At 38.3% G+C, this 25,242-nt stretch overlaps 1 protein-coding gene across 1 annotated transcript; it reads right to left on the reverse strand.

The window, feature by feature from the left end:
* Nucleotides 1–537: 537 nt before the first annotated feature.
* Nucleotides 538–24,829, reverse strand: LOC139733509 (2-hydroxyacyl-CoA lyase 2-like). The gene is made up of 13 exons (XM_071644322.1): nucleotides 24,671–24,829; nucleotides 20,335–20,493; nucleotides 17,948–18,118; nucleotides 12,673–12,811; nucleotides 11,309–11,423; nucleotides 10,031–10,131; nucleotides 6,190–6,299; nucleotides 4,693–4,816; nucleotides 4,063–4,157; nucleotides 3,106–3,260; nucleotides 2,397–2,534; nucleotides 1,542–1,815; nucleotides 538–723 (listed from the first exon to the last, which is right to left on the reverse strand). The coding sequence occupies exons 1-13, from the start codon at nucleotides 24,785–24,787 to the stop codon at nucleotides 538–540; spliced, it is 1,884 nt and encodes a 627-aa protein (XP_071500423.1). The 5' UTR covers nucleotides 24,788–24,829.
* Between the last annotated feature and the right edge of the window lie 413 nt (nucleotides 24,830–25,242).

Consider the following 25,242-nt stretch of genomic DNA (forward strand, 5'->3'; position numbering starts at 1 on the left):
ACCAGAAAACAAAGGTTGGACAGTATGAGGAAGTGGAATGTGCTGCCCTGACATTTTAATACTTTGTGCAGGTCTCCCTCCAGCAACACTGTTACTGTATACGTATACGCCATATATTTCGCGAGTCTAAATTTTCGCTAATCGGGAATTGCCAACGATTTCACGAGTGGTTAAATTTGCAATCATGGAGTCCTGTACTGAACGGAGAAGTGTAAATGCATACATCACATTCACATCGGGATCAGAGTCAGTATTTTCGCGTGTCATTAATTTCATGAATAGCACCTGACTTGAAAAATTCGTGAAAATAAAGCCTCGCAAATCATTTGCATACACAGTACTCCTACAAAGTTTCATACACTTTGCATCACACTAGTTTCAGAATTTCTTTGATTTTCGGTGCACTAAAGCTCATAAATGAACACAAACATACACACACACTCACACACTGGCAGACAGAGTAAGCAAAGCAAACAAACAAACAAACAGACAAAAAGTGACGACGGTTGACTTTGGACCGTCACGGCCAGCTTGCCATCAGACTGATATGGATCCGTTCCTGAAGTCGGTCCTGCCGATGAGGCAGTTGACCAGGACCGACTTGCCGCTCTGACTCAGCTTCTGGGCTTCTCGGAGTTTAGCTTGGATCTCGTCTTTGCTCTCCTCACTTAGCTTCATCCCGACTCCTCCGATGCCTTCAACGGCGGAGTGGTAGTCACAGAACTACAGATAAAGACAAAACAAGGAGAAAATGAAGGAAAAAAGAATTCATTCCATTACTCTGACTCAACCTTTTCACAAAATCACCACAAACATTTAGCTTAATGAAACATATCTCTATAAAGACAGTATAATTACTTTAAATACAATTACAGACATCGATCCTGACCTTTGCCCCCTAAGACCAACCTTTTACCCTCTTTGCCTAAAGAAATGTGGGGATGGGGAAAGGAGCAAAAGATATTTGACTCAACAGGGATGTCTACACCTCACATGATCACTATGTAGCTTTCATGAGACATCTCTCACATATATTTTCATTCATGACCTTTGACCCCAAAGACTGATCTCCAACCCTCTTTGCACAAAGAAAAGATTTACCCATTTATGTTTCTTTTTATTTATATCAAATTCAGGTACCAATACACTCTTCTTGCTCAAGCTTACAAAGTGGAGAGACCATTGATTTACTCTGTTTCATCCGTAGGATGGAGTGGAGAGACTCATCTTTTCACTTGTATCATTCCTACGAAATCACATGATAAATGGACATTCCTTGCTGAACTGAGACAAAAAATTATCATCATGTCCTTTGAACTTTGACGAAGAAGGACTTTGCTGCAAATCTTATCCAGTGCATCTAAACACAATAATGTATCCTGAAGTTGAATGTCAACAAAATCTTCTGCAGAGCTCTACATGTAAATAAGACTCAGGGTATACTGGATACAGATAGGCAAACGGAAAGACAGCAAACAGCACATGACAGAGCCTATACAAAATAAAAACAGAGAAAAGAATATAACGTGTGAAAAACTTACTGCTAGTTCACAGCTGACCCTTGACCCAAGGATTGGTTCCTGTTCGCGGGCTATCTGGGTCCAGCAAGCATCGTTTCCGATGACGGCGATGACCGGCGTGTTGTGTCGTGTGTACGTGTCAAACTCCATGAAGCTGTAGCCTAGCGAGCCATCACCGTACACAATCCAGACATTAGCATCCGGGCAGCAGAGTTTGGCCCCCAGGGCGAAGCCGCCTCCGACGCCGAGGGTACCAAAGGCACCAGGATCCAGCCACTTGAGTGGGCCTCTCGGTCTTCAGGGATAGGAGAAGGTGCAGGAGAAATAAACTGGATCAGACAACCAGCTCAAACATATTTGAAAATTGACAAAACAGAGTTACCTACCACGGGGCTTGCCATTTGCCAGTAAACATTTGGATATACATCATCATCTATTTATTTATCTACTTATTTATTTGTGTATTTATTTGTGTATTTATTTATTTATTTATTTATTTATTTATTTATTTATTTATTTATTTATTTATTTATTTATTTATTTATTTATTTATTTATTCATTTATTTATTTATTTATTTATTTATTTATTTGTTTGTTTATCTATATATTTATTCATAAATTCATTCATTTATTTTGTTTAATTTGTATAGGGTGGCCCCAACAGTTATAGAGTACTGTTTTCTTTCTTTATTTATTTATAAATTCATTCATTTATTTTGTTTTATTTGTACAGGGTGGCCCCATCAGTTATAGAGTACTGTTTTCCAGAGGGCCCTAAGGGCCAGAGGGCCCATCATCATTAAAGATGCTGTTTTATCAAGTCAAAATTATACCAACATTTCACATCATCTATGCAAATACACAGCTAAGCCCACCTCAGGATATAGGATGCGCTCCCAACAAAGTCTCCTCCGTCGGCAACAATGATGCTATTTTCCTCCATCACCTCCTCCACCTGGTAGAGAACACTCAAGGGATTAAGGTAGCGGTCCGCCTTCTCCCCAGCTTTTACACTGCATGGTAGGAATGATAGAAACCAATCTCAAATGGGTTATATAATGCGGATATCATCATCTCCTTCATAAGCATTTCCATCATATCTGCTCTCACAAAAAAGTAAATGTACTCCAAATATATGTACTGGTATGCAGAAATATACAGTACAACACGATATATTGGCGGCACAAATTTTCGCAAATTGGAGCCGACAGCTCTTTTTGCAGCATGAAATTTTTGCGAATTGCATCTGGCATCCAATGCATATTGTGGAGACAAGAATTTTTGCCTGCATTTTGATTTCACGAATTGTGGTGCTTGCGAAATTTGCGAAATTAAAATGCACGCGAACATTCCTCGTTTAACAGTAAGTGGAACAAATCAGTAAAGTTTCATTAAAATAAAATAATCTTCCTTTAACTTCTCTTTTTTTCTCTTCATTCTCAGCCACCTTTGTATTCTTCATTTTCTTCCTCTTTTTCTTCTTCCTCCTCCTCTTCTCCATCCTCTTCCTCTTCTTCTTCTTCTTCATCTTCACCATCACTATCTTCATTGCATCCCAGATTACATCGCCATAGCAACACTCACATGTTTGCTGCCTCCTTTTCCTCATCCCGTGCCCTCAGTGTCTTCAGCCACTCCTCATCACACGTGTAGCCCTGCAATCCCTTCTGCAGCTCCACAAGAAAGCTTGCCGGGTCGCCCTCCACTGCCAGGGTGGGCTTCCAAAACATGTCCGAGTTCTACGAGCCGAAATTGAGAGTAGTAGAAGAGAATGAATGTAAGCTTCTTAACAACACAAATTCAAAGAGTGAAATACAACTCTGCATCTATGCTGACTTCAAACAAAGAGTCCTATGACATCTAAGAAACAGGATTGAAGAGGTTTAATCAGTCACAAATGAGTAAGACGGTTTAGGTATTACAACTTTAATCTAAACCCCATATGCATATTGGATGTTATGATGATGATGTCACCAAATTCCCTTGTCTTATACCACAACAGACCTATCCTTGAAGCGAAATCTACTTAAGATCTTATCCACCAGTACAAAAAAAAATGACATCTTTGGCAGAGTTAGTACCATTGGAACTACAAACTGCTTTTACCCTTTTTCTGCACTTGGACAGGAAGAATTTTTAAGAGAGTATGCATGAACTACCTTTGTGACTTCTTATGAAACTTGAATGGATTGAACACACAGTTTACAGGTTTAAAAAAAAAAAAATCATCTTAATTATCTTTCATCGATTTCAAATGACACTGAAGAGCCACATCAGGTAATACTGTATACACAATATATTTCGCGAGTCTAAATTTTCGCGAATCAGTAATTCCTGATGATTTCACTAGTGGTTAAATTTGCGATCTTGGAGTCCTGTATGTACTGAACAGAGAAATGTACACGCGTACGTCACATTCACATTGGGATAAGAGACAATATTTCTGTGTGTCTTTAATTTCACGAATAGCACCTGACTTGCAAAATTCGCGAAAACAAAAACCTCACGAAATATTCGGCGTATACAGTATACTACTCTCACCTTGTACAGCTGGCTTGGATTGCGATTCACTGCGATGATCTTAGACCTTCTGCTCAGGGAGCGACCGTAATTGAGACGGAAGTCGCACACCGCGCCTGCAATATTGAATAACCGAGAACATTACAAACTAGCAAATTCTTTCAGACTTATTGCTTGGCTGCTTTTCCTGATGAAGTTAAACTCGATGCACACTAAATGTGGTAACCACTCCTGGAACATCATTAACTAAACTGCCTCTGCACCTAACAGGGTGCAAAACTTTATCATTATGATACCTCATCACAGTATATCTTTAATATAACTTATAAATGCACAAGTGAAGAAGATGCTAAAGAATTCATGAATCTTTCCTTTTAATAAGCCCACTGTGAGGACAACATTAACCTTTTGAACAAATCTTCATTTCTGAACAATTGGCCATAAAAGCATTAAGTCTGGCCACAAAAGCATTAAGTCTGGTCATTGGTCTTTATGGATATTGAGGATGATGATATAAAAAGTTCACAGATGATGGAAGGATGACGGACAAGATAATATGTCTGGTCACAAGATCAGTGGTTTTAGGCGAGCTAAAAAAAAGAGGACACATGCAGAGGAATGCATGCGTCACCATGGCAAGAACAAACCCACCTGCCAGGATGACCACGTCCGCTTCCTTGAGGGCGTCCCGTCTCCTCTGTCGGATGTGCAGCGGACTCTTCCTACCCAGAAGGCCTCTGGCCATGCCGCCGAGGAAGCATGGTACCCCTATCGCCTAGCAATGTGAAAATTGAAGTTATGATGACCAATGTGAAAATTCAAGTTATGATGACCATCATGAAGATGAAACAGTAGAAGTAGTAGTAGTAGACATAATGATAATGGTAAAACTACTTGTACTACTCCTCCTATCATTACTACCAATAATCAGTACCATTATAATTCCTAGGGTGTGACAGTACTAGCAGACAAAAAATCCACACAAAAAAAACCCTGAAACTTATGAAAACACAGTCTGAAGTGATCTAATCTGTCAACATTTTAGCTCGTTGAGGATGGACTGATATTGCTACAACACGCATTTCCCACAGACCCCTGCCCAAGTATACTCGGGACTCGTCCTCAACAGGTTAATGCGTTTGAAATGCCCAAAAATTTGAAAAGTGGATTTTGGAAATCGGTTGAGTAAATAAGAATCTGAAGTCTGATTAAACTCTCACACCCCTATATTTATGATGACGACGATCTCGTTTTTTGCTATTATCATCAAGATCGTTATTGTCAACAACATCATAATAATTATGACAAAATTGATTAGTTCTTTTACGGCAATTATTCGGCACATCACATCACTTCTGTAACATCATAACCTTGGTCACTGGAACCACACAAGCTGGCATATATGTGACCCTGTACCACAAAACAAACAAAAAGTCGCCAGACATGAAATTCTAGTTAAGAGCATATTCTAAAAGAGCAGACTTTAAGCTTTAAAATGATGTATAACTGAAGTCAAATGGACTCTCCTAACCTATCTTAATATTGGAAAGAAAGCACACACTCAGGAAAAGTGTGAACTCAGAAAAGAGGCTCTGAAGTACAGTGTCTATTCAAGCACTTAATCTTTACCAAGCCGTGCTGGCTATGCGATGAATGGGACAAAAAACAGGATGTAAACCACTGGAGTAACAACAATGACGAGATTATCAGATCAGAGTGAAACTGAGCATGCCTTATTAACACACTCTGTCCTTAATCAAGGCCAACTTTCAAAGCAGTAGCATCATCCTTTCAAAAGTTATAGGAGTTGAAAGTGGAGAGTGTGTACAAGGTTTTTAAGAAATGAAAAGCGGACTCTAAAGACACACTTAATCACACTATTCTGCCAAAAAATGTTCAGGATAAACTGCTAGAAACCACACTCTCCTGCTCCTTTTATGATCCCAAATTTTGACATAATGTAGAAGAAGACTTGCTCTTACAGAAAATATGAAAAAGTCAAAATTAGCTAGGTTGACCCATTTCACCTCTTTTCAGTCCTCACACAAAATCAGTGTGTGCGACTTTTTGTTCGTTTTGTGATGCACGGTCACATATGATACTATTGATTTTTGGTGGGCGTGGTCATAAAGGGGTGCAGGGCATTACCTCTAGAGACTCCCTAAGCTTCTGGGCTGGAACAGGTGGCAGGGTGGCTTGGCTTCCCAGAAGGATGACTGGCTTCTTTGCCCGGCTCAAGAGCTCTACTCCTTGCTGGACTGAAAAAAAAAAGAAGAAGAAAAGTCAAAGAAAAAGGAGTTGTTTAACCCTATGCATATTTGAAGAGCCCATTGGCACATAAGAGGCAATAGTGCTGTACACACTGTCTTAAAGTCCCTGGCACAGAAAGTGTTAACCAGAATCATTGACAGCAACTGATGCCAAAAGTTCCCATGAATCACTTTATCATGACGATGGGTAAACCATCAACGACCACCGCCACAAGATGCCCTTGACATTGCATATCAATGACTTATTTACAGCTGTGACAACTGTGAAATACTTTGTAACATCCTTTGTGAAGTGTTAGAATAAACCATTCGTTTAACCTGTTGAAGACTAGACCCGAGAATACTATGCCTGTGAGAACAAAACCAGCTTGTCCTCGATGGGTTATACAGCTAGGGTTCATAAGAATAATGATATTTATCACATAATGATATCTATTGAGAGTGACAGTGCAATTCTCAAAACTTTTGCATGCTTAATGTTTTATCAAGCATTTGAGCATCGATCATCATGCAGCGCAGTCACCAAAGTTTTAATAACAAGTTCTGAAACTGAGCCATGAATGTGGTTAACAACGTCCCTACTAAGCCCCCAACTATCCACAAAGCCAGATTTTCCTCCGTCCCTTTTCTCACTTGTATTCTCATTCTCGTATAATCTGGGAAATAGATAATGGAATATCATTGACCCTCTCACCATCCAACTATTAATCATGCATTGCGCAGTGTGCACTTGATACTACCAACAAAAGAAGTCTGTCCAGGGGGGTGTTTCATAAAGCTGTTCGTAAAGTTATGATTGACTTACGAGCGACTGGTGATCAGTTCTTGTGCTGAATTATGGAAATTCTGATAAGTATAGCACATCAGAACTGATTACCAGTCGCTCGTAAGTTGTTCGTAACTTTACGAACAGCTTTATGAAACAGGGTCCAGAAGAGATTAATTGGGTCCTAACCCTTTATACTGTGCTTTGTTTGTCAACCAGCAAGCATGCTGGAGTGGCTTCTCTGCCAGTTGGCACAGACTTCTGGAAGCTACTTATCAATGAATAGAGGTTACTTAATCCCCATACATGTAATCCCTATTGTGTCATCATGGCCCTTCTGTTTGACTATTCAAAAGGCACATTGCAACACCTTGCTTGGGCTTGCTACCTATTTCGTACAACTATCACAGTGACTGTGGTAGGTGAAGTTTAATTGGTTGGATTACTGAATGCTAAAGAAAAACCTTTGCAAGTTTTATACTGGATTGGCACATTGAGGGTTTGAATAAAGGAACCAAGCACTCGCCGAGCCATGGCCTTCTGAGAGAGGAGATGAAGTGCAATGTCATATGTGACCCTGCACCACAAAACAAACAAAAAGTCGCCAGATGTATAACTCAAATCAAATGGACTCTCCTAACCTATCTAAATATTGGAAAGAAAGCAGAAACTCAGGAACTGCTGAACTGTTGAAGCGCTTCATCTTTACCAAATCGCGCTGGCTGTGCAATGAATAGGACAAAAAACAGGAAGTAAATCACCCTAGTAACAACAATGAAGGGATTATCAGATTAAACTGAAATTAAGCATGCCCCATTAACGCATTCTGTCCTTAATTAATGCCAACTTTCAAAGCAGTAGCGCTATCTTTTCAAAAGTTATTAGAGTTGAAAGTGAAGAGTGTGTACAAGGTTTTTCAGAAATGAAAAAGGGACTCTAAAGACACACAAAATCACACTTTTCTACCAAAAATGTTCGAGATAAACTGCTAAAAAACACACTTTCCCGCCCGCTTTATGACCCCACATTTTAGCATAATGTAAAAGAAGACTTGCTCTTTCAGAAAATACTAAAAAGTCAAGTTCGGCTAGGTTGACCCATTTCACTTATTTTCAGTCCTCACGCAAAATCAGTGTGTGCGACTTTTTGTTCGTTTTGTGGTGCACGGTCACATATCGAGGACTGTTGAATCTTGGTCCCATTTATACTGGTTGGACTAAGTCAACAGTTTGACAGCAAGAACGTGCCTCTGGCACACTCCAGTGTGCAATAAAACCATCCCAACACTAATGAGAAACTGAAGGGATTACTACACGACAGTTAATACATGTAGTTTCACAGTATCTGCCTTGACATGTGATAGCATGACTGCAGTTTTTAAAAGTAGTTTTATCCCTTTGGCAAACTTCACAAAATTCTACATGGTTTTAATATCTAACAATTTTTAAACTCCATTCATTGTATATGAAATTTTACAGTAAAACACCTCAGGCTTTTCTTTTTTTGAAAGAAATGACAAACTGACCCCATGACATGCAAGAATATGCTACCCTTTTGTACCGAGAATAATGGTTAAAATTTTTCATGGTCTACATAAATTTCATCCGAAAATAATATGCCTTTTATTTCCCCCTCCATCATAAAGAATTTTCCATTATTGTTATCGTAGGGAAAGGGTTCTTAATTACCTGCACAACCTTTACAATATACCAGCTTATGAAAGCAATCCAATTTTCAGGGTTACAAAAGGGATGCACAAACTTTAGAAGTACCGGTAAACTAGAAATGTCCCTATGGCGACTGGTATGCCTCCGCCATAATGCATGATTCTCCTAATAGGTCTATAGTACATGTGGACAATGTGTGATTACATTTTCACAAAATTGGCAAAATATCAAAATGACATGTTTGTCACAAATGTATTGAATGTTCACCTTCCTTGACCTATGTTTAATCGGATGAATAGGAGAGCATGTATTTGGGGATTTATGAACTTTAATTTGACTTTGACCCTTTCATAAGTTTATGCAATGAGTAATTTTCAAGGTATGGAGAAAGAGAGCAATTTCTGTATTGAACAGTAAATTTTTATCATTTTCATCTGGCCTTTGATTTATAAGAGAATCACTGTCAGGCAGAACATACATAAATATGTACTAAGTTTCAAGATAACTTCGAGCCACTTCTGAGATATGGAGAAAGAAGTAAGTTCAGCACTTTCACTTGATCTTTGACCTTTTGACCTTTGACCTTCTTGGCAAAAAAAAAAAATCCCAGAGAATCTCTACTGGGTTATACATGCAAATATCAAATCAAAAAAAAAAAAATAATCCTGCTGGTATTGCATAAATATAAGGAAAATAGTAAAATTTTGAAGTATTGCCCTTGACCTTTGACCCCTGACCTTTGACCCCATGAACCCAAATTCCCTAGATAACCACTGCCAGTCAGTACATGCACATATACTATGTTCCATGAAGATACCTTGAACAATTTCCAAAATACAGAGAAAAAAGTGACATTTTAACATTTTACTTGACCTTTTGACCTTTGACCTTTTGACCTCATGACCCAAAACTTTCACCAGAGAATCTTAATTGGGTAATACATGTATACACTAAGTTTCAAGAAAATATCTTCAGGCATTGCATACAGTAGATATGGGGACAATAGTGAAATTTTTAGCATTTGACCTTGACCTTTGATCTTTGACCTTGAGCATGTGAACATAAAAGTTGATAGGCACAACTTCACCCCCTAATACACAAACATGCAAAGTTTCATTAGGATACCTCAAAAGGTTTTTTAGTTACGCTGTCCACAAAATTCATTACGGACGGACAGAAGGACAGACGGACGGACGGACAACCCGAAAACATAATGCCTCCGGCACCACTTCGTGGCGGAGGCATAAAAAAAAGAGACTATAGAAAGGCCTTTATACAATATGTACCTTGATCTTTGGTGGCAAGAGGTTGCTGGACTGGTAGAGGGGTCACATCTCTCTTCTCAAATGCTCCGGAGAAGATGTTATTCATGAAAGTCATGATGTACCTGCACAGGCATTTACCAAGGACACAAAACACAGCACATTTTATCTTCACTGTCATACATTTGTCCACATACTTTGGTTGGCTTCATTTATGTTTGAAAAGCAGAAATTCCCATGTGGGTAATTTTCAGGTTCAATCAGGTATTAAAGATGATATTGGCGTGTTCTCTATTTCACCGATAGTCATAACAGTGAGCATTTTAAACAGCTCTAGCTAATGTGAAGAAAACTATAAATAACAAAGTGAACAGCTAAATGCCTACAAATATACCTACCTTGAGATCAAAAATACAATTAACAAGAAAAAAAAATATGCTAGTTTCATGTTATGTGAAATGCAAAAAAAAACCACACAAAACAAAAAAACAAAACACTCTTACAGTGGTCAGTTTTTTGTCCAAAACTTTGTCGCCTATATTCTGTGCTGAATAGTGAGAGAACAATTGAGTAACAAAAGTCATTCTTTGAACATAAATTGTAGCATATGGAAACTGCAATCAAATTATTCTCATTACTATCCCTCTGTCAGCTCAGGTACATAAAAAGCGTGATTAAAGGGATCATACAGTATTGGTGGAGTTGAGAATTGGGCGTTTAATTTTTTGCAAGATACCAAGAAAACACTTATAATATAGAACAGAGGATACCATTTAAGAGAAATTCAAAGTTTTTTTTTAATGAAAATCGGGTTTGGAATTACCGAAACATCCAAAAACAAAGTAAAACAAAGTGATCGTAATAAAGTGTGGGTCCCACACTTTACTAGAAGCTCGCTCTTTTTTTTGATATCTCAGCCAATTCAAAACCAATTTTCATCAAATAAATGTTGAATTCCTCATAGTCACATCACCAATGGCATAGCCCTTTTTTTTTTTTTAACAGCCATATATTACTTTCATACCCCGATTTTCTTTGAGTACAATTTATTTATCTAGTAGGACAATTCTCATAGAAAAAGACAGAACAAAAATCCTTTCCCATTTATTCTAGTTCTTTTTTTTGGCAGATATTTTCTGCATTTATTTCAAAATAAATGCATAAATGTCAAAATACTCAGGTGATAAACTTACATATTGTGGGGTATACAATCATGCTCACAAGTAGATAAATACAAAACCTTGCTCGATATCCCTTTTCAAAATTTTACTCCAAACAAAAACACAGACCGCCCCCACCTACCAGTTAACAATCTTAGCGACGAGTCCTCCTTTACCACCTGTTGTTCCTACTAAACTCTTCATGACCAGCTCATAGCTGTACATGATGTCAATCGGCAGTTCTACAAACACTGGACCTGTGGGGGGGGGGGGGGGGGGAAGAAAAAAGATTAAGGAAAAATTTAGAAAAGAAGATTTGTACAAATTTTTTACTTCAAATAGGGACATGGTTCCCAGTTGAACAAATTGAGATTCTATCCCCCTAGGGATGCCACCTGCCAAGTTTGATGAAAATCCATCATGGGGTTCTCAAGATGAAGCTGAAAATGTACAAAGTTCACACATGATAGATGATGCACGATAGACGCCAAGGGATGAATGATCATAACAGCTCACTTGAGCCTTTGGTTCGAGTGAGCCAACTCCTACTCCTCCTCCTCATCATCATCAACATCATCATCACCATCATTATCATCATCATCATTATCATTATCATCACCATCATCACCATCATCATTGTCATCATCATCATTGACCACATACACTGTACAGTGCTATTTATCTGCAAAGCAGTCAAAGGTGCCCGGATCCCACAATAAGTCACACATCATCAGCGGCAGCAGCATCAGCATCAGCATCAGCATCAGCATCGGTTGCCATCATTTTAATCTTCATGAACACTGTTATCTTCATCAACATTACTCCTTTTGTCAATACAAGACCAGGCTGGAAACCTCCAAAATTTACATCTCAAAAATTTACCATCATACTGCCAGGTCAGAAACATTACTCCAACTATCACTATACAAAGTTAGAGCAATTTCCTTCACTATAATCATCCTCACCATCATCAAATTCCATCAATATTTTTTTTCTAATCACTTCATCAACACCAACATCAACCTCCACCAACATAAACCTCACAATAATTCAAGGTCATCACAATACTCTTGCATCACCATCACTGCTGTCAATTTTGGGTTCACTGTCACTACGTTGAACATTACTTCCACCTTTTATAACATTACTCTAATTACCAATAGAAGGTAACCATAGCAACTAGCTGTCATCATCATCATCATCATCATCATCATTCATCATCTTAGCCACAGGGGTGCTGTGGCATAGTGGATAAGACTCCCGACTCTTGATTGGAGGACACAAGTTCGATTCCCGCTCAGTGCTTACATCCTTGGACAAGATGTTTTTACCCACTATTTCCCTCTTGAACCATGTGTACTAAACTGGCAATGTTAGGGTAATAATAATAGCAGGGCCCTCTGGTTGAGCAGTGGCAACACTGAAGGGGCTACCCTGGGTAAATAAGACCTGATCATTATTATTACACCATCACCACGCCTAGAGAATGTCCTCTCCCATACTCACCTGGTGTACCAGACTGGGCCACAGCCAAAGCCCTTCGGAGGGAAGGGACGATGTCGCGTATCTTGGTAACAGAGATGCAGATTTTGCAAAGAGGTTTAAAGAGGACCATTTGGTCAATATCCTGCAGTGCTCCCCTGCCCTGTAAAGACACAAGATGAAAGTATAAGACACAGTTAGGAATGAAAACACAACGTACTAAAAAAAGCAGCAAAGCTTGGCATTGGTGCACGTTCCTCCTACACACATACAAAGCAAAGAACATCAGTCCCCAAATTGAATTGCAATGCCAGATGATCATTATAGAAATACATGATGCAGAAGAAGGAGAAGAAAGACAATTGTGACCCGCTACAACAAAAGGATCCTAAAGTCGCTGACGGCTGAGCCGAGAAAATCCAGTTTAAAGTCACATCATCAAAAGTGGTCAAAACAATCAGATTTCTGTTTTTGGCATAATTTTGTAGTCTAATGTTTTGTCTATCATCTGCCGAAATTTTGAAGCTAAGTGATGAAAGAAAAGGCAAGAAATCAGCGTTTTTCTGGGCCATGATTTTCCGACACTCAACGTAAACAGAAATGTGTCTGAAGATTTGGATTTAGCGCCGCAGCTACTGTAGACTCTGCCCCTAGCAACAAGGGCGTGATCTTATTGGTCATTGCATGTCATCCTGATTACGGATTGGTCGTGCGTAGACCGCTGGCGCTGAGCTTGAATGAACATCGCGGAGGTCGCTAGGAGCATACCTTCTATTGTCTAGCGGGGAAAACTGTCTCGCCTCCCCTTGATCATTATAGCGTCGGAAGGAAAACTTTGAAGTTGTTTTCCTCGAAACACTGATTTCAACAACCACTTGACATGAGCTAATAAAATCATCGATTTCTCTGCAACCGAGTACTTTTATGAGTTGTGCTATATATGAAATGAAAGTAGAAGAGTAAGGGAATAAATTCATGCCATTTTCAGAAAATTGTCCTGCCCCAACTTTTGGATTCTTTTGTTGTTGTAGCAGGTCACAAGTAGTAGTACAGCTATTGAGCAGTAGTTACTACAAGTAGTAGTGGTAGTTTGTTGTATAGTAGTAATTAGTAGTAATAGTAGTTACTGTAGTAGTATGTAGTAGTTACACATACAATGTAGTAGTACAATCGTAGTACCGACTTTGTAGTACATTGTAGTAGTAGTATGAGTAGTACACTCGTAGTACTAGTACTAGTAGTACCGGTAGTAGGAGTAGTAGTAGTAGTTGATTTAGATATTCCATGTAATGGTAAAATCTCCGGGTAACAATTCCACTCATCAGTAGTAGCCTGTAGTTCTACTAATATCAAAATTTGATTATGATCGTAACAGTACAGGGCTACTTTGTACAGTTACATGTACTTGGAGTATAAGTTCTGAATGTCATGAAAAGGAGTAGCCCACAAGGCAAAATAATGTGTTCATTGTATGACACAATTTGGGTGCAAAACTCTGTACACGTAGGCAGGGCAATGACCAGGCAATGATCAAGTCATATTCTGAGCACAAAAACTCAACATTGTGCTTTGCAAAACCTTTTGGCCACCACAGTTTGTATGTCTATGAAAAACCTCATTTTGGGTATGAAAAAGGGCAATTCCACAGTTTCATAAGTGGACATGTCATGGATAAAAGAAATGTGCCTCTTTATCTCACTCTTTGATTTAGGTTTCAACTTATGCATGGATGTTCACCAATCATTAAGGTCTTCCAAATTCAGTAGATTTTATTTTTCGTATTTATTGGTTTTGTGAGATATAAAACCATCATTTTTAATGTACATGTGGGACTGGGGATGCAGAAATTCACTTAAATGCAAATTACAGTGGGTTCCTTTGAAATTTTTTCTCAAAAATTTGCTAGAAGGTAAATGATGAATACATTTAAATACTCCAGAAGTCATGTGACATTTTTTTCAATTACAAAAGGGTGAAATGACCTGCGGAATTTCTCTGAACAAATGTAATGTTATTATTAAAACCTTAACGTTACTTTAAACCATGCTTTTGGGGGGTCTACAATTTGTAGCTATCGGTCGAACTGCCAAAAATATTTGTGTGAACATTTGTCATGATAAAATAATTGAAATTAGTGCAACACTTTGTTTGAACTAACTTTAATTTTTGCACATTTTTTGTTACAAGACATTGATTTTTTTGTCATGCCCTTTTTTTGTAACGTTACTAACCAGCCCTTTTAGTTGCCATAGCAATTCTAATATTTGTTGGATTGTATTAACTTCTTTTCTATAAACCTGGGAAGGATAAACGGGTTATTAACATGATTTTGACTTGAAATGAATAAATGGTGATTTAGTAGTAAATATAAATATCTATTAAAAAAAATTGTTTAAATGTAACGTTACTAACCGCGGAAATGCCCAAAAGGTTATTTTTGTTGATGATATCCTTTTCAGTGATTAGTCTACACAGCATCATGTGACCATGTTCAAATGCTATGGTGTTGAAGGCAAATTAATGCTAGTAATGGAGAAAAATGTGCTATACAGTGAGGTATTATTCATTTGATAACTAGTGCACTTAAGGAATTCTTGATATCTATAGTGCACTAATCCAAGAATTTACTAACGAAGTCATTAACGTGTGATATGTGACCAATTTGTTCATCTATTGCGTGTGTGACTGCTGCTGGTCTAGACTGTTATAGACTAGTACTGTGTACTAAAGCACATCCACTGTGATGCGGTGTGTAAAAGGTTTACATTTTACGGTCTTTATTTACTATTTTATGATACGGTGGAGGGACACAATGCATTGTTTTGAGCTATTTGTGAAAATATGGACTCCTTGATGACAAAAATAAAACAATTTTCTTCAGGGCTGCCCCCCACTCTCAGTAAATAAAGCTACCAGGTACATTGTATTCACATCAACTCAGAATCCATAATTTCAACTACAATTATTGTACATGTAGAGCCTTAAGCCAGGCTGACACTTGCACGACTTTTGGCCACGATTTTGTCGTGGCAAGTCGTGACCAAAATTTTGAACAATTCAAAATTCTCGTCCGGACATGGCACGCAGGTCACGACGGGTCTACGCACAGTTCACGCCAGTTTACGACTAGTTTGCGCACTGGCACGACTCGAGTCGTGCCAATGCGTGCCACAGAATCGTGCAAGTGTCAGCCTGGCTTTACATTGCATACATATGTAACTGTACAAGTACATTTTCCCCTCTATAGGTAATACTAGAAGCCAGCAGAGGAACAATGGTCTCCCAGTGGTCTCACAGCTGGAAATTTTGCTGGTACCGGAAGCTGACTCTGGTTTAATCAGGGCTGCAGGAACATCCATCACCAGTCATGTGACTTACATATGGTGCAAAATTTGTAGGTCAATGAACTTTATACAATGTATAATCCACACTCCTGCATTGTCAGAACCAATCTGGGGACACAATGGGCATATGGCACTATGAATAAATGGCAATGAATAATGACTGATTCAGAAACCCTGTAGCATTGTTTCACTGAGGGACTAAAACTTAACAGTGAATGGGGATAGAAGTGCACAGCATTGAATACAATGTATAATGTGACCATTCCATGCATAAAAGAGCTTAGCTGCACACAATTACTGTGTTCCCAGTTTGTGCCCCTCCCCAGTCCCATTCCTTGAAATCAAATTAACGTATTGGAGGGATAAATACATTTTGTGTTTTCAATATCAAAAAAGGCATAATTTATTTGAGATACTGTATTGGTTGAAAACAGTGATCAAATGAAATGAGAAATCACATTTGCACAATTGTCTTTGTCCAAGTCTTATAAAAGTAAATTTCCTCAATTTTTTTACATGAAATGAAAAAAAAAAAAAAAATGGTTTTATGACTGTGTACAATGTAAATTACAGTAAGGGGTCTGATTTTTGAAGAAACTTTCACCCTTCTGGTCAACCTATTTACCGGTAATCTATTATCAAAGGCAACTTGACCATAATGTGAAATTTTCAAACTTTGTGTAGAGACAAAAATAAGAAGAACACAAAATTCCAGGATACATTCTTCATCATTGTCAAGCTAATACCACAAAAGATTCATTGTAGAATAAAACTCTTGACTGAAAGATTTCACAGTGTGGAAAGTTTCACAAAAGTTTCTCAGAGGGCAGACCTAGTTTCATCTCAAGTCATTTTATTTCTTAATCATGGGGGGTGTTTGTTTCACACAAAACTGATAATCATGCAATTTGTATTTATAAGAGATTATCTATTTGTTCAGTGAAGAAAGGAAACAACATGCTCTTGATAGAATTTTTACATGGCTTCTGTCAAAGGGTGTCTGGTAATTAGTGCTGACTCAATAAATCTTACAAAATTCTGTGTATTCTTCTCTATCATATCATTTTATACCAGACTTGCATCTAGTGGAACATCCTTGTCTAGCAGAAAAGCGCAAAGTTTGTACTTTACAAGGTTTGAAGGATATACTTAACCCTCTTGAACTTTGTCTACCTTTATTTGAACATTTTCAAGTACGGAGCACTGATTGAATTTCTTGTTTGCATATTTTGATAACCAAGCACGAGGACTACTGGGTTTAATAGTCTATTATTAGAGCAATATTCTCATTTACACATTAATTGAATACACATCAGACTCAACAATAACAGCGAGAGGTTTAATCATGATTACGACCTTTAATACCTGATTTCACTTTTATAGATTACTTAATCTCTTTTATGCCTCCACAGAGATGTAATGATAGAAATTATTGATACAAACAATTGTATTCAAATTAATTTTCAAATAAGATACAGTATGTACAACGACTTCTTTGTTTTAATTTCATGACTTGCCAAATCCATCTCAGTATACAATTGTAAGGGGGCCGACAAAATGCACTAAACTGCTTAATAGTACATCAACACATGACTAACACACAAAGTACAATGTATATTGCATTCATTCATTATCATTATTACAAATTATCAATTTTAATCCTCTTTATTATAATCATTGATTGTCAAAATCATGTGTACATTGTGTGTACTATTTCACAGTGTTTGAAAAAATCCCCCCCCCCCAATCCTTTCTCTAATAATTTTTTTACAATTCAGACTGCGGTGAAATCATAATGTAAATCTACTTCAGAAACTTCTGATCTATTTTCATGATTTGTTGATATCATCTTTGACAGATCTTGTTTTTTAATATCTCAGATTTTCTCCCCACTTTCCACCCCTATTTCCATACGAAAATGGTTCGTTCCAAAAGCTCAGTTGTATACAACACACCTTCAGTAGTGTTCCAGCGGCACCTCCCATTAGCAGAACGGGGGACTCTGCCATCTGTGCATTCTTGACTGCCGTGATGGTGTTGGTGAGGCCAGGGCCAGCTGTGACGATAGCAGCCCCAACCACACCTGAGAGGCGGGCCACAGCATCCGCTGCAAACACGGCTGTGGCCTTTGAGAGAGAGACCAAAGAAAAATCATAATAATATTCAACAATAATCAAAGCAACAACCTTTGACCTTTATTTTATGATTCTTCTCGCTCAACTGACATCTTTAATACAAGCAGTGCACATACAAATAATGTATGTACATGTTGTACCTGAATAATGTCACCCTTATTCTCCTTGGGTTAAAGAGCCATATAATACCAAGAGTTTGGCAAGAAAGTAATCGCACAACAGACCGCTTCCTCCAAGTACACTGTAAGCTGTATCTCATATCAACATGCACTTGTACATGTGTAGCAGACAGCACATAATGCACATCACTACCGTACAAGATGTACAATGTATCTTCATGTATCTTCATATTCATAGCATTGACATTCATACATTACATATTGATAGAAGCATCCATCATACATCTCAGCCTTTAGAAATACAAAGAAATACAACAAATGCACTTAATTAAAAAAACAAAACAAAACAAATCCTTCCTTCTAACCCTAGTCCTGGAACCCGTTTGCATCATGTATGCACAAACCGAACATACATGTATGTGTGTACTTTGTATACAGTACAGTAGCTTGTATATACATATACAACGATCGCTTTACATTGCACAAGGTCACTGTTTCACATTATTTTCATCATTTCATGCTTTGACAAGACAATTTATGCTTTCAATTCCATACTGCAACATGTACAGATGTACATTATCATAAAGTAAATCTCATGCTGAGGATTTGAACGCTTGAAATCCCAAATAAAAGCATTGCAATAATGGCTAATTAGCTGCACGAGAGCCAAGGACAGATTAATTATGTAAACACATTGACAATACATTGTAGGTCTGTGAGTGCTTTCCCCGATCCGAAACATCAGAACTACTGTACAGATGGTACACTTGTATCATACAGTGTACACCCTGTACATGATCTGTAGTTCTGATGTTTCTGTGTTAATACATTAGCTTTATAAATTCATTTTCAGAGACTCCAACCCAAAGTACCTTCTGATCTGGAGATTCTCCCGCCTGAAACCCCTAGCAAACAGGAGACTCAAAGTTAATGTGTGCGAAGCGCAAAATTCCCATGGTTCTAGATGCTGTCTGGTGCTATCTAAGGCTTGTTTTTTTCAACGTACGATAGAAATATGTAAGAAATCCTTTCAAACGGGAGACAAAGAGCCAGGGCGGGAGGAATTAAATCTCAAACGGGAGAACGGGAGATTTTGCAAAAATGGGTTTTCAGCGTGAGATCTCCCGTCGAAAACGGGAGAGTTGGAGTCTCTGCATTTTGTTTGAGCAAAACACTTTCCTAATAATGCTAAAATGAGAGAAGTTGCCCACATACAGAATGCATATATCTGAAAAACTGAGAGTACAATGTACATTGCTCTGGGTATAATGTTCTGTTTGGCACAGTATTCAAGTTTGAGCAAGCAAATGCAATGTTTTGTGAAATATTGATGGTTGATTACATAACTGTTTTTTGAGAAATCACTCCAATCAAGGGTTTCATTGATGTGGATAAACCCTACAATTTGTAACTGACTATGGAATTTTGTGAATTTTTCTCTCTTATATCCCATCAATGGCAAGCAAACTTTTACCTTAAAAGTGAATGTAATTTTATTCAAAGCTGCCTACAACATTTCACGGTTTTAGGGTAGATTGTTCTTCCATCTTAATAAAAAGAAGGCGTGGTAAAAGAAATCGGCCTGTAACTGACATTCATTTTTTGTATCACTGAGTATAATACACTGAAATACTATAACTTGAGCTGATCTGAAAGAGGATGGGGAAAAAAAAGTTTGCAAGGAAATATTGAAAATAAGCAACCAAGAAGATTTGATATTGAGCAAATAGCCTGCATCCTAAACTTTCAAACCACAACAACAGCATGGCTTGCACATCTACAATGTACCATAAGGCAGCAACTACATGCATACACCATACACTGTACTGAGCACTACAAGTGTATCATGTACAATTACATTGTACATTGTATTCATACAGCATATGTGACGGGTACAGACCAGTTTTTTTATATTCAAGTCATGAAATACTAAGCATTCACTCTCCAATAACATTACATTTAACCCACTAATTACGAAAAAAACAAACAAACAAAAACAAAACAAACCACCCCTCCAAAGAAAAAAACAACAACAACGAACAAACAAACTTCTCAAACAAATAAACAAAAACACTGCAGATACTGTACCTCATGCCTGGTGTCCACAACACGGATGCCCAATTTGTCGGCAGCAACGTTGACGGGGGAAATGTGTCCACCACATAGCGTGAATAGGAATTTGATGCCGTGTGACTTCAGGACCTCTGCGACCAACTCTCCGCCATTCCGTTTGCTGTCCTTGTCAACCTATTAGGAGACAATTTGATAGCAGGCCTCAATGAAATTGTGAAGTAATATGCGTAATAATGTGGCAAAAATACAGACTGAGTGAGTTAACTGTGGGTACTTGTACTAGCTATAAAGTCTGCATCATTCTTATCCAGAAAGCCTTGATTTAACAAACCGCACCCCGACAATGTCGGGACAATGTCCGGAGAACAAAATTCTTTGCCTTGGGCAATGAAACCGCGGGAGAGAGGGAGGGGTAAAATCTTAACAGACACACACCTAAAATCTTCTCCCGGTACAGGTAGGTTTCCATGAAGGGGGTGTGTCCACTGATGTGACTACTGTAAAACAATATATTCGCGGCATGAAATTTTCGCGAGTTGGAGCCGACAGCCTTTTTCGTGGCATGAAATTTTCGGGAATTGCTAAACCACTGGCATTCAGTGCATGTAGTGTAAAAGACAAAAGCTTTTGCGTGCATTTTAATTTCGCGAATTTTGGCGCTTGCGAATTTCGCGAAAATAAAATGCAGGCGAAAATTCCTCGTTTTACAGTACCCCACCCACCCGCCAGTGCCACCTTTTGTTCTAGTTTGTGCACATCTACAATGTACTTGGAAGTACCCGGTACTTGTAAAAACATCTATCTCATAGGTAATTATGCTAAAACAAAGCATGGTTACCATCACCAATCTCAACTATTTTAATACAGATCAGTGGTTACAATCCATGCATGTGATCAGTGTGCAGTGTGTCATTCATTCTCTGTCTGCAGTGCTGTGCATTCATGTCCAGTATATCAAAAGAATGATATCGCAGTTGTCTTCTACACGTCGGAGAAAGGTTGTTCGGGTAATGTTGGGGTAATGTCAGTGTAATTTCCCTAGCTGACTACCGGTAGATAAAATTTGGCAATAGTTACTACGACAATGTCCAAGCAGCATTTTGACGAGACCATTTTAACAGGCAGGGTAGAAAAAATTACCCAGACGCCTTGGACGTTGTTGCGAAAACTCTAGTTTGAAAGGCTGTGTTTAAAGGGATGGTACAATTTTGGTTGAAAAGTGTGGGGAATTCAGTTTTTAACTATTTGCAAGATGATTACACTTAAATATGAAATATTAAAAAACAAACATTTCTAAAAGATGAACTCAAAGTTTATTTGATGAAAATTGGTTTTGAAACGGCAGAAATATCCCAAAATAACTGAAAACAAAGTGGTCCTAATAAAAGGTTGGTTCAACCTTTTGTATACCCTTGTACACTGTATATGACAAAACCTCTTTGTCATAAAAAAGCATAGTAACTACAAAACAAATTACTGACTTTGTCGGAGCCTTTATCAAAATTTGATGACCTTAGAGCTCAACACAATTGAACAAACTACTCCCAACACAATTCATCATACCTTAAAAACTTCAAATTCTTTGACTACAGTGGATAGACCAATTTGTAACCCAGATCGATGACTGCACAAGCAGATCTTTAATACCATAAGGCCTACTATCCAGAGCCTGCAATATCAGACTGTGGTACACTCTGTGATCCCATGTACAACTGTACATTGTACAACCCGTAGCTCTCTACAAACTTCTTTACATGTAGTTCACTAATTAGCATCAATTGTTGAAAGAAATCTTTTCGTCATGCCCTCGGACTCTTCAAATCTGGAACCCCTAGCAGTTATGTGCCTTGAGCGATCCAATCTGAATCGACATCAGTTGATACACTTGTAATCAGAGACAGGTCTCAAAGTCCACTCCTGATTTCTACATCACTTGGGATTTATCAGTGGAGGTCAAACCTTCCGTATCAACACTTCTAATTGTGATCACAAAAATTCTTCTCTAGGGGCCTGCAATTACAAAGTATGACACATCTACTGCACTATGGGGGCTGTTATCCTTTGTGTCATTAGGAAAGAGTCTGTTCTGATTCTGAAGCTGGGGTACTGGTACTGTACATAGGTTACAAGTGTACAGTGTAGGCATACTGTACATTGTACATGGAGAGTAATCTACTTTATAATGTAGAGCTGCACTGTTAATAGAGTGAACAACATAATTTTGGATTTGTTGCAAAGTTATTCACTTTTTTTTTAACCCCAGTGGCAGTGACCCTACCTACTTGCAGGCAAACATTTAATGAAACAATCATTCATCTACACTGTATAAAGAAAATAATCTACTGTACAAAGGGAGCCAACATAAGGCAAAGTTTGTGCAATGATGCACACACTTTCCTGATAGAACTCAACCTACATTCTACACAGCTTGTAAAATGTCAGTTGTATGATTACCTGGTATTCAAATATTTGTACAGACTGTCGATAGCATATTTAATCAATAGTGATGATTAATCCTTGACAATACAGTAGCCACAGTCACACTGGCAAGAGATCACAAAGTTTAAGATTGTAAATCTGGAAGATCTTGAAATTTTGTCAGTGTGACCACAAACCTCTCATGAAACATCTCACAAAACTTCCTGTGAAACTTCCCACTCAAACTACAGCTGTAGGGTATTTCCCGTAACCCCACCATTCTCAATCTTTGGGCAATGAACAATGTACAAACTGTACAGTCTGTAAATGGCAGCAACTTTGCAAAGTTTGTCACCTGACCAGTCCACCATATCTGTTCACAGACAGCACCTCCTAGGCTCAGGGTCATTGTGCATGCAAGCGTTTGTGCATGCATTATACAGCAAATGCAACATCACAATCACTAGCTGTCAGACAACACACTCTTTGCTCTTTCTTGCACCACTGACCAAACTTGAGAACTTTCAAGATCTAGAAGTTTGGCTGCCAGTGTGGATGGACCAGCAAACTTCGCGACCTTATTTTAAATATAAGCTTGTATAACAGTGAGACAATGGCTAAATTTCCTATTGTACATGTAATTTCTGTGACAAAAAACTGTGTACCAATAATATTGACTGCACTGCATAATACAATGTAAGCTACAGGTGTACTGTACGCATGTACGTATAGTGTTGTACCAGCGTGCCAGATATTGAAATACAGGTAGGGGATACAATACCTTTTACAGAACTCCCAAAATGCAGCAAAACATTAAATATGAACCTCAGGGGACTTGTTTAGGCCACTGCTTAGAAATTTGGAAGTCAACAGTTATATGTACAATTTGAATAATGCACAAAACTCAACTACAAATGTACTCAGTAGTTCTGTGTGTCAGCCACACTATTATAGGCAAAGCCTTTTTGTTGCAGTCTTCTGTGTTTTTTATCTATAAACACAAATCTAAAAGTATAAGAGCTGATGTGATCACATATAGAGTGTGTGGCAAGAATAATATAGAAATGTTTGTAAGTTTTGATGAACTTTATTCACAAAATATACATGATGGACACACATGCAGTGCATGGGTCTGCAAAGGTAGGCTAGTAATGTCCTGGAATTTACGGTGAGCCCCGAAAAAAATTCAATTCAAAATCTAACAGTCAATAAAAATGTAAATGTTACCTTCAACTTTCATTACTTTTTTTAGTGGGAATTTCTAAAATGATACTCTTTTCAACATATTTGGTCTACAGTCTCACAGAGCAATGATATGAATGCCGATAAAATAGTGCTTGGAACTCAGTAAGCATGGTAAGTTGAGCTGAGCACAGAAATACTCGAAGTGCATAAAAAGTCAATAAAGTGGGTGTTGCACGTGTCTACTTCACTTGTACTTCTGGATCTTTAGCAAATTTATTGTAAAAATACAGTAGGGCCTACCGCCACCGGTATAGAATTCTATTCTATCTTCCTCTGCTCTGTATACTTCTCCAACTGTAACTTTAAACTTACAATACATTCTAATTTTACGTGTTTCTAGTACAAGTACCGGTAACTTGTTAGTGAGTTTACACGTTGTAACGTTACACTGTAGGCCTACTGTACTACCAAATTTATCACATTCTTGTCCGCTCTTCATACAAAATAAAATTACAATTGATAGTGATCCAATGCCCAATCATTTTCACAGAAACGCAATTTCTTCAGCCGGTACAATCGCCTGGCCAAGTGCAGGATGCACCGGCGCGCTGACATGGCTCGGGCGAGGAACCTCCGGGCTAGCGAATAGCGAATTGGGGACGACCCACGGGTCCTCGCTAGCGATGATTAGGAAGTGGTGATTTGCTATGCACGAAAGTAGAGCAGAAAGAAAACGCCGACAACTTACCGGGTGTAAGTACTGGTAGATTAGATTATACTTCCATGCGATGAACAGAATAGCTGCAACAAGAATTGACAGTAATATACCACCAACAACCCACAGGGCAAGTAGTATAGAAGCCATTTTAGTAGCTATTACAGTCTTCCTGGTTGGCACAATCGAAGGATCCAACTAGATCTACTAATACTCAGTCTAATAGTACAATGTGTATTGTATTTGCGTGCAACAACAATACACTACATACAGCTGCAGGCCAGTACAGTCACAGAACTCTTACACAGAACTTTCTGTGAGTACAGTACGTATGTGCAGCAGTCGATCTGAAAGCCTATGAGGCGCCAAGTGTCGCGTAGTCTATTTCGTGACGAAATCAGTCATTTCGTCAAACGTTAAAGGGAACCCAAAACAAAAGAGTAATGTGGATTAAGTGAGAGCAGCAACATTAATAGAACATATCAGTAAAAGTTTGCGGACAATCGATGCAAAATTTATGCGTTTTTAAGTTTTGGTGGGGGAATTGCAGGATGGGGAGACTACTAGAGGTTATAAAGTATGTGGACAACAATAACGAAAACATA

This window comes from Diadema antillarum, unplaced genomic scaffold, assembly GCF_040938485.1.
Source record: "Diadema antillarum isolate AM-2024a unplaced genomic scaffold, OU_Dant_1.0 scf00000025, whole genome shotgun sequence".
In the NCBI taxonomy this organism is placed as follows: Eukaryota; Metazoa; Echinodermata; class Echinoidea; order Diadematoida; family Diadematidae; genus Diadema; species Diadema antillarum.

Bases quoted from the DNA above. Each gene is read 5' to 3' on its own strand.
- LOC139733509 (XM_071644322.1), bottom strand. From the start codon at position 24,787: ATGGCTTCTATACTACTTGCCCTGTGGGTTGTTGGTGGTATATTACTG. The intron at 20,494-24,670 runs GTAAGTTGTCGG...GTCTCCTAATAG, and splicing joins TCTACCAGTACTTACACCCG to GTTGACAAGGACAGCAAACG. The intron at 1,816-2,396 runs GTGGGCTTAGCT...CTATCCCTGAAG, and splicing joins AGCGCATCCTATATCCTGAG to ACCGAGAGGCCCACTCAAGT.